Genomic DNA, 10,253 nt, shown 5'->3' on the forward strand with positions numbered 1-10,253 from the left:
AAAAATCATAGATGACGGTCTGCGCTGCCTTACATGTACATTTATAATGGGTTGTTAGAGATTTGTAAATCGCTGTCGGCACCAGAAGGCTGTTATTTTTACCCAGAGAACACCTGCTTTTTTTTAACAGTTCTGTGACTGACTGCTGGTTATCAACTCACTGAGCAACAAACAGGCTCGTTTTGTCTTTACATGTTCACTATGGTGTTTGAAGCACTTTGAATCTTATAGGATCCCATCATGCTAACATACTACACCTCATACAGGTCAATAACCTAATGCAGGTCACACATATATACATATATATAAATAATAGTTCAGATTAAGCTTTTGTTTGTCTTACGCAACAGTAAACTGAACGTCTTTGGGTTTTAAACTGACAAAACTATTTGAAGCCAAAAGCTTGTGAACTTAAAGAACTTGTACAAGTATTTTTAGAAACACATTTCTAACCGTTTTTAGGCTAAATGATTAATTGGGGAATGTAATCTCCAAATGAATAGATAATGAGTTTGCATAGTTAGTGCAGCTCTAAACTAGAACTATTAATATTTGAAGACACGGCCTTGGGCTTTTAGGAACGTGGACATTTCACATGTTTATAGCCCAAACAATAATGAGAATAACTTAGTTTCAGCACTGTACTTCAGCATGTTTTACGAGCATCATGTCAGGATGGCAGCGGCAGTAGTTGATCGGGTCTGGCTGCAACTTTCTTCATTTAATGTGCACACCGTGGTCCACATGAACCACATGAAAGCAAAGTATTGAACCATCAATTTATTATAACAATGCTCAACCTTCATCTTGCATCACAGTGTAAAATGTACAGAAATGCTTTCTCAAAGAACCTAGAAGCTTTAAGTACAAAATTACAGATATTACACCATTCCAAATACTGACATACATATTTACAAAAGATTTACTGGTGAACAGGAATCTTAACATTAAAAAAAAGCTATGGATGTTTAACCGCAGGGATTCTTGCAAAATAGTCAAGCTTAAAAATTGTCCAGGTTCTGCTCGACTGGTGTTGCAGAATGCAACTCCCCAAGTTAAGTCTGCAGAAAGCCGACAAAGAGTTCCCCCTCAGGTGACTGAAGCACAGCGTGCACGTTGCCGGTTTCTTCAGACAAAGGTGATGCGGCTGCGGGCCTGGTTGACCTGCCAAACGTTCAGCTCCTCGTACTCCTCCAACGCTTCCTGGAACTGGGCGGGGGTGAAGCCACGAGTGACGCAACGCTGTTCTGCTTCAGCCATGCGAACCACTCCGCCGGCTCCGCCGCGGCCGGCCACGCCCTCCGTGGAGAGCTCACGCACCAGAGAGAAGATGACGTCAGCCGGGCGCTGAGTCCTGTGTGGAATGAAGTTAGACAATTTGTGATTTGAGAGACTGGTTTTGCCTTTTGCTGTTGAGTTTAAAAGTTTATAGAGACTGAAGAAAGTGAGTATTGATTTTAACAAATACGTTTGTCATTTTGACGCTTTTTGTTCAGATTACACTAAACAAATAGGAATTAGTTACTTTTGAGTGGTTGGGAGGTGATTATGATCCGTGATCAGTTAGCTTATTGAAATCAGGAAAACTGCTCGCCTCCAGCTTCATTATAAACATGAAGACATGAGTGCAATATAAATCTTTCAGCATAAAAACATAAGCAGTCTTTGTGTAACGACATTTCATTTGCTTCAGACGTTAAAAGTATTTGTCAACCCGATGCCCTTTTAAAAAGAAACCTGGCTGTTCTCCCTCCCTCATTGTTGTAAAAAAAGAGAAGAGCATATATGGTAAGGCGTGCAACAACGTCACTAGTCGTGACTCCTCCCTCACAGAACTGGCTTCTGTGTGAAGAGAGCTCCATAAAAACCCAGAGACGTTTTACAGCTTCCTCCAGGATATGCAGCGACTGTTACGGGCATATAAGGAACCCATAAAGGAGATTCTGGGTTGGATGACGTCCGGTCCCTCATGTTACACGGCGCTAAACTAACAAGATCCTTCAGACAGCGTTAACACTAACCTCGTGGCGCTGGACTTGTCTGCTTGTAGTGAGTCCTTTGACATCTCCATCAGTCTCATCGCCTCGTTGATGTCTTCCTTCTCCACAGACTCCATCATGCGAAGGCGAGCCTGCAGAGAGCCAACAAAACCAATTGTGACGGAGATGGAAATCAAGAAAATGTGCATCATCGTAGATATTTAGTTCGACAGCAGATCAGTCCGATTACGAAGGCTGCGCTGTGCCGGCACTGTCAGACCGAGACAAGTGCAATGCCCTCTGGGATGGCCGGCAATTGCCCAAGTCTCCGCCTCTCAACACCAGCTAGTCTCTCTACAGGTTGAAATTAAAGAACTCCAGACAAAATGCTTAAAATGAACCGCAGAAAACTTGATCTTCATAGTGACGACAGTTCTGGCCATGGTCAGTTTTGCATGGGTTTGCACAGCTGCTCTTAACGCACACAGGCTGACTGCCCACCCTGCAAAGCTGGTCAGGATCAGACAGACCTCGGCTCATCATACGGTTATCCAGATACATCTGAACAAACGCAGTCGATGTGCAAATAAATACATTCTTGATTCTCTTCAGTGCTACCACTCAGTTGCAGTTTGCCCTCTTGTGGACATCTGTGTGCAGCACATGGCCAACCCGTCTGCCTGAAGTGCTGGTTTTGCAGTAGTTGGTTGACCGCTACCTGCACAAACAGCACTTTTGACAGCCAGAGGCCGACAGACAGCAGATCACAAAACATTCAGGAAAAAACATTCTATAGATGCCTTTTCAGAAATCAACATGACAAACAAAACAAAAACAGCAGTACATTCCTGTAGTGCAGTCTTTAATTTGCATCATAAGGAATGTAAACAGCAGCAACAAAAACAAGAAATAAACGTGTACATTTATCTGATTTGCTGAGTCATGATGAAGAATGATGACTATAGACCAGCGTGGGAAAGAAGTGCTCACACTGCAGTAGGCCAGGTTATCATCACTACCTGCACTGTAAGCACTTTATCACACAATGGACTCTTAATCAAGACAAGTATGATGATCACGCTTTATATTACACCATTAACAATGTCGACAAAATTTCCTTTGTATGACAAATAATACATCGCCTGCAGTTTAAGTTATTAAAGTTTCCGTCCACCCACGGTTCACTACGGTGCATTTCTCACCAGGGCAGTGGACAGGCGGAGGATGGACAGGAGGGTACGTGCAGAGGTGAAGGTGGTGTCTTTGCTGACTCGGGCCTCTTTCCTCATCTCTACGTAAGCAGCAGTGATGTAATCAGCCAGCGACTCGGGCACCACAGGCTGACGCTTCTGACACACAGCGATGAAACGTCTGAAGGGATTTACAGGTCACATTTTTGTTAAAAAAAAAAGAATGTACACAGTTTGTAGTTTTGACATACTGTTAAAAGAAAAAGAAATCGCAGAGTGATGAGGCTTAAACACTTTGAAATATAATGCGGATCATCATCACCTCATCAGCTTCATCTCGATGGGGGTGAAGTGGGTGGGGGGCTGGCGGAGGTGCTGGTGGACGTAGGTGATGTGCTGCGCTAGACGCAGGTCGGCGTCGGCGTCCGGCTTGTCCTGGATCAGCCACAGCAGGTCGAAACGGGACAGCAAAGCAGCCGGCAGCTGAATGTTCTGCTCGATGCTCTTCCGGGGATTGTAGCGGCCATAGGCGGGGTTGGCTGCTGCTAGAATAGAGCAACGGGCATTGAGGGAGGTCATGATGCCCGCCTGGAAAAGAGCGAAAAAATATTAGTTTGAGATGAGACACGCATGTTCGATATTAATGTTTCTCCAAATGTATCTCTTTACCTTAGCGATGGAGATGGTCTGCTGTTCCATCACCTCGTGGATGGCTGTGCGGTCGGCGTCAGCCATCTTGTCAAACTCATCAATGCAACAGACGCCCTGGTCAGCCAGCACCAGGGCTCCGCCTTCCAGAGTCATTTCTCCAGTGACCGGGTCACGCATCACCGCTGCAGTCAGACCGACACCAGAAGAGCCGCGGCCTGTTGTGTACTGGCCTGAAGACCAGAGAGGGGACAAGAGAAACGCATTTTATTGTTAAGCTGCAACCCCAGACATTCAGATACTGATATCAGGAGTAGAACGATTGAAACCCTAGAATGTAGGCGAAACTAAAGTGTTCAAAACCTGGCATAAAGAAAACAGACTTTACTCTTCTCCAGTCAGAAAAATCACATAAAAAGTTAATATTTTACCATCTAAGCCTTAATGGAAAGAAAATGCCTTACTGGATAGAATATTAACCAGATACAGGACATTTACTCCACGGACGGGACTGTACTCACTTCGAGGAGCCAGGCGGTCAATGTAGGACAGCAGCTGGGACTTGGCGACTCCTGGGTCTCCCATCAGGCAGACGTTTATGGTACCTTGAGGGAGAAGAGTGTTGCAGTTAGTGCAAAATTACATAAAACGCTTTGTTTTTGAGAAAACATTACACGTAGCTCGGTGATGTGAACAAATGTAGTAATGTGACAGAATGACCTCGTTTTGTGAGGGTTATGATTTGCAACTGGGACAATTTATATTTATCTTTGTGGTTGGCCTGCTTAATAAGAGGTTAAAATAGGCGCTCGAGTCAGTGCTCACCTCTGATCTTCATGCCTTTAGGTGCCTGTTGCACCCCTCCAACCAGCAGCAGGAGCAGAGCCTTCTTTACATCTTCATGTCCGTAGATCTCTGGTGCTATTGAGCCAGCGAGCTTCTCATAAAATCCTTCCTCTGCAACAGAAAAATATAATCACTTCAGAGCGAGAAAACTATCAGCATCTTCAGGTTTTGGCCTTCATACTGGTTACGGAAGTGATTTGATTGAAGTCCAGCTATCTTTCACACACATAAGCACCAACCTGTAATGCCACGCAGCTCCTCGTCAGTCAGATCGTCATTGCCAAGCACATCATCCTCCGAATTGTTCATGAGTGTGATGTTATGAGCCTCCAGGTAAGTTTCTGACAGAAGACCCTGAAAAGACCAAAATCAGGATTGGATTCATTTTAGATACTTGCATACCAACACTTTTAAAAAAAGCTCTTGCTATAGATTGAGCCTGAAATGGGTTAAAAACAGACAAATCCTGAATTTAAGCTAGAAGCCACATACACACCTGAGTGGCCTGTTGGAAGCCTGTGCGTAGAAGAGGGAGGAAGACCCCGGTGACGGCCACGTGGTCTCCTGGCTGGGCCAGACGTGTGTTTTCTCCACGGGCATAAATCGACATGCTCCTTGGAATATTTCCAACGGGCACCTGGTCACTCTGTTGAACAGAAAAAAAACTCATGAGAAAATTGAAACATCCTAAAACCCCAAATCAAAAACACAACTCATGGCAACAGTGAGCATTGTATTGTATAAAGCTACTTACATGCTCCTGGATACGCAGCTCCTGGAACTTGACAAATTTGGAGCCTCTGGTCTGCAGGTAGAGCCGACCTCCAGATTTGTTGGTGACACACTCTTGGCTGGGACACATGACGAGGGGCATGAAGGTGGGCGACTGGATCTGAAGCACAAAAATACTTAGTGAGGGACATCTGATAAGTGCATCGTCTTAAAATATGAAGATCACAGAACTCAAACCCATCTTACTGGTTGATAGGTCTCAGCACCGCACTGGTCACACGTGTACGTAGCGACGGCCATCATGGGCTTGACCTCGGTGGCGCGGGTCACTATGCCTCGAACATTCACCAGATTCCCGATGCTGTCCGCTCGTATGTCCCGCACCACTTTGGGTTTAGCAGTGGTGGGAGGTTTAAAGTACAGCTCACTGTGGAAGTAAGTCAAGTACAATAAGTACACGTACCGCTTTAATGATTAAAATGTGTTGATAAAAATCCAACCCCTAACTCAACTTACAATCTCCTCATGAGTTCAGGTGGGTACTGGTTACGAGTGTCGCGGGTGTCTGCTGGGTCTCGACCCCTTTGTTCCATCATCAGCCGATGCTCAATGTACACGTCCAAAGAATCTTTGGCCACAATCTGGATACAACAAAAGCATTTATGTTTTAATAAGTAGGTATTTCACCAAGACATTGGCGCTACGAACCATTCAAAAACAGCTGAAGAGGTTGCCAGATACTGTGACTTCATTGTTACGACAGCAGGTTGAATGAAAATGCTTTGACTTTATTTAAAAGCCCATTCAGGATCAATGTGTAAGCGCACGTACATCTCGTTCTCTGTACTCTGGCAGCAGCTCGTGGATGGCGTCAGCGAACAGGCCGGTGTAGCGCTTGGCATTCTCACAGACGCTCTCAACCAGCTCTGGGTCTTCCTCCGCCACGTCGTCCAGTTCCACAAAGATGGGCACCTGCTCTCTGTGGGCCAGCGCCACCTGTACGCATAGAATAAATAGTAAGAAGGCGAGCCACTTAATTACAAGACCATGTCTGCACTATATAGCTTAGTAGATGCTAGATTTAACCAATCTGAAAAACATACCAGTTGTGTGAATCAGCAATATTCAAGTTGTTGATTTTCATATTATTTTAATGCACATTGTGTCTATTAAATAGCTATATTGAAAAGATGATGCGACACAATTGCGTGAAGTGCAACAAAAAGGTCCCCGGCCAGCCCTTTGTTGAGCTGGGGACAATATGGTTCATGGTGACCCTGGTGTGGTTGTCTTATAAAGGTAGCTTCTTAAGCTAAAAAGAAACTCTAAAAACATGTGAGGAACCACTTTGTGTGTCAAACTGTAGTTTAAAAGACACAAGAGGACAAAGAGTGGCTGAAAAATAACTGGTTGATCCGTTGTTAATTGACCAGTCTGATAAATCACTCATTTATAATACTATTTAAGTTACTGTGATAATGTCAACATCATCCTTCAGTCAACAACAATGCTAGTTAAGGCCAAAACAAACTCCTTTAAAAGCTACACATTCACTGTTTACTATACTTACAAGCTGAGCTCCATATTTGAAAACCTTCTTCCCATTGTCATCCTCTGTGTAAAACTCTTGCAGGAACCGTTTGCATTTGTCTGCAAAACAAAAACAAAAACACCACCGTCAGCATTATTTCACAGCAGAAATGGGCAGGCCACATCCAACAGACACTAGGTGGTGTTTACTGTATATTCACAAAAATAAATAATAGCTTACTGGTGTTATCTTTTGGGTTGTTTAGACATTAAAGGGGTTTAAAAGCTGGATTAACAACAATACCACCACCACCACCACCACCAATGGGCCTAGAAACTGGGAGCTAGTTTGTTGTCCTGCGACCCCCTTTGTTGAGTAACATGGCATCCTGTAATCTCGATGAGTCACTACTGCCAACAGTAGAGCTCACACTGCCACCGGCAGACTGCGTGAATCAAATTCCACCGGGGTGAACCGACTATCATCGTTTTATAGAGTTAGATAACCGATGTTATGCAGTAGATATCTGTGGGTAAGAATGTAAATACATCAGACGCGCTCAGTTCAGTGTCCATTTTTTTTTTTTTTTTGAGAAAACATCCCCTCACTTCTCGAAAGAGCCACAACTACTAACACTATTTAATTACCCGTAACAAGAAACGAAACTATCCGCAGCTCGACAGATAAAATACTCTACTTACTTTGACGCTGTGGCAGAAAATCTGTAGCTCCGGTTTAATATTTCTGTGTTTCGAGGATGTTATTGTAAACAAAGCAGCACATGGCTTTTGTGCCTCGTCACTAGAGTATCCCTCCGCGACCCCCCACCACCCCTCCGCTCTTCAAAATAGTCCCGACTGTTGTTTTCGAACCATGGCCAGCCATCTTCTAACGTTAGCTCAGGTTAGCTGGAGTTGTGTTGAACATACATGGACCGCTCCCTTAAATATTAGCCATTGTCATTGTTAAGTTTCGTGTTTTAAGTTCAAGGATAAAACATTAATCTAAATACAATATAACAGCGACAAATTTCCAACGGGCATTTGGAACGAGTTTTAAATATTAGCCGTTATTGCCGTTGCTTTTAAGAGTTTTAAATATTAGCCGTTGGGGCGCAGATGACAGTTATTGTGAGCGTTAATACGAAACCGTTTGTTTGTGTGTGTGTGTAACATCGACATAAAGTATGTAGTCCAAGAGCCAAAAAGCCCACGAACCAGCCTTTCGAGGTGCCCTTAAGCAAGGCACAGCGGCCGGCTTACCAGCTAGCATTTCATCTAAACTGCACGTTAACTTGTGTTACTCACAGAACATTAAAGAGAGCTAGCTCATTGGCTAGCATGCTAATGTGCCGTTGGTTGTGGAGGTTAGTGAAGTGAAGTTAGTGGAAGACAATACCGATTTCAGGACCGTTAAACGGACTGAAACAATAGTTTCACACGGGTATTGTGGATCTTGATGAGTTCAAAGAGAGCTGGTTGCATCTGTTTATGTTATTTCGTGGAGATTCATCGAGGGGGAAAAGCGGGTTTACAGAAGAACAACAACGCTCGTTAGTCCACGGTTTATCCATCATGTCGGTCTAACTAATCGTAATCGAGTTACTTTTAAAACCCCTATGTCGATAACCAACATGACTATTCTCCAATTGCTTTGACGTTATTCTGAAGTTGTGCTTGTTTATCTGAAATCGTAAAGTTGCACATTGAAGAACAAAATAAGCATGTGATGTCAACTGTCTAAAATAAAAAAAATAGTGTTCCAAACAAATTCTACCAAATTCTAACTTAACTCGGTTTAAGTTATTGTCTGACATGTGCTTGCACTGTCGCGCGCCTGCTCCTTTGTTTAAACGTCTCCATCCGGGTCACTACGTAACATTATAGTTACACAAGCTCACAGAACGTAGAACTAGTTAACGTTACCAACAAGTCAGCAAACGTTCAGGAAAATTAGTGCTACGTCGGTCTGTCACCCATTGAACGATACATGCACACTAACATGCATAATTTACAGGTCTAAATAAACGTACGTTAGTTCAGAATACTTTGTAACGTCACTGCACAAACGCAGATAATTAAGGTTGTTTAGATGAGCTGACTTTATACCCACTACACCATGTGATATAAATCAGTAACGTGTTTCCATAAAGCATGTTAAGAGAACGCACTTAAGTTAAAATGCAGTAATTTAGGCCAACCTGTTGCTGCCATGCCGTTATGTGTAAAGTTAGGTTAACCCATTATTACCTTTCTCTGCCGCATAATCCTTACGAGCCATGGCTGCAGACCCTCAGATTAGATAACTTGACCACTAAAATCCTAAAAGAAGTATCCAACGGACCCAAAAATACAGTTTAAATTCACGATTTAAACACTTTACTGTGACCGGAGGACCAGTTGTTCATTCACGAGCAGCTCGCGGTTCTTCCCTCAAGAAGTGGCGCGAGTCTGACGTCTGCGGCATCCAATTGTATCGCTTCTTTCCACTGCGAGGGGCGGGCTCTCGTGGTGGCGCGAAAGTTGCGGGCGATTGTGCGTCACGTGACTCAACAAACTTCCGCCCTGTTAGTCAGGTTTGGCGCGAAAGGCGATGATTGGATTTCATACACCAGAGTGACCCCAGAGTGAACTCAAACACTGTAGATCATGTAGACTCAAAGATAGGATGCAGTACTTATATTAATACTATGGCATCGCCATAATAAATCTTTATGTTATAGTTTAGACGCATAAATTATATGCTACTTATTGTGACACTTGAAAATATGTTTTCATACTAGTAGACATAATGGTCAAAGACCCTAAACTCATCCTCCACATATTATATGGCTTTGCTTTTTGTGTTTCTTATCCAACAAGATGGGAACACAAACTGCGTTTCATTGCTCATCCTTGTTTTGCACAATGACAATAAATTAAATCTCGAACCGGTCTGGGTTAATAAATTCCAACAGAAAAAAGAGAAACAAGCATATATTATCAATCTTAAACTGATCTTAGATCAGTTTCATTTATGTAAACTGAACAAAATTGTTTTTCTACAGTGAATGACTGAATGTGAGCAATAGATTGTGAATGAGTGTATTGCTTTTAATATCATTAGTTATCTTCAAGTTTTTAGTTTTATTATGCATTTCATTTTTTTGCCCACTTGTAAACACTTTTTCTTGTGATCCTATTAAAGATGCTTTGTTTTATTTTGCTGAATTAACCATATTTTAAGTAACATTAAATTAACAAGTGTTGTCAACAACATTAACATATTATGACACAAACTTCAAAATGTGGAAAACAGGAGGGGAGACTTTCAGCTGGCTGCCAGCCT

The 10,253-nt window shown here is 43.0% G+C and overlaps 1 protein-coding gene across 2 annotated transcripts; it reads right to left on the reverse strand.

Annotated features, from left to right (window-relative positions):
- Nucleotides 1-771: 771 nt before the first annotated feature.
- mcm7 (minichromosome maintenance complex component 7) lies at nt 772-9,347 on the reverse strand. Of its 2 annotated transcripts, none has more exons than XM_079167820.1 (15): nt 9,176-9,347; nt 6,966-7,045; nt 6,227-6,391; nt 5,912-6,036; nt 5,642-5,822; nt 5,418-5,555; nt 5,160-5,309; nt 4,903-5,017; nt 4,643-4,774; nt 4,339-4,422; nt 3,839-4,050; nt 3,492-3,757; nt 3,182-3,350; nt 2,022-2,131; nt 772-1,354 (listed from the first exon to the last, which is right to left on the reverse strand). In XM_079167820.1, exons 1-15 carry the CDS (start codon nt 9,204-9,206, stop codon nt 1,129-1,131), a joined length of 2,184 nt encoding a protein of 727 aa, XP_079023946.1. In that variant the 5' UTR covers nt 9,207-9,347; the 3' UTR covers nt 772-1,128. The 2 variants fall into 2 exon arrangements, with proteins under 2 accessions (XP_079023946.1, XP_079023947.1); XM_079167821.1 differs by lacking the exon at nt 9,176-9,347 and adding an exon at nt 7,628-7,660.
- Between the last annotated feature and the right edge of the window lie 906 nt (nt 9,348-10,253).

The sequence above is a fragment of the Pholis gunnellus genome, assembly GCF_910591455.1.
Source record: "Pholis gunnellus genome assembly, chromosome: 10".
Taxonomy (NCBI): domain Eukaryota; kingdom Metazoa; phylum Chordata; class Actinopteri; order Perciformes; family Pholidae; genus Pholis; species Pholis gunnellus.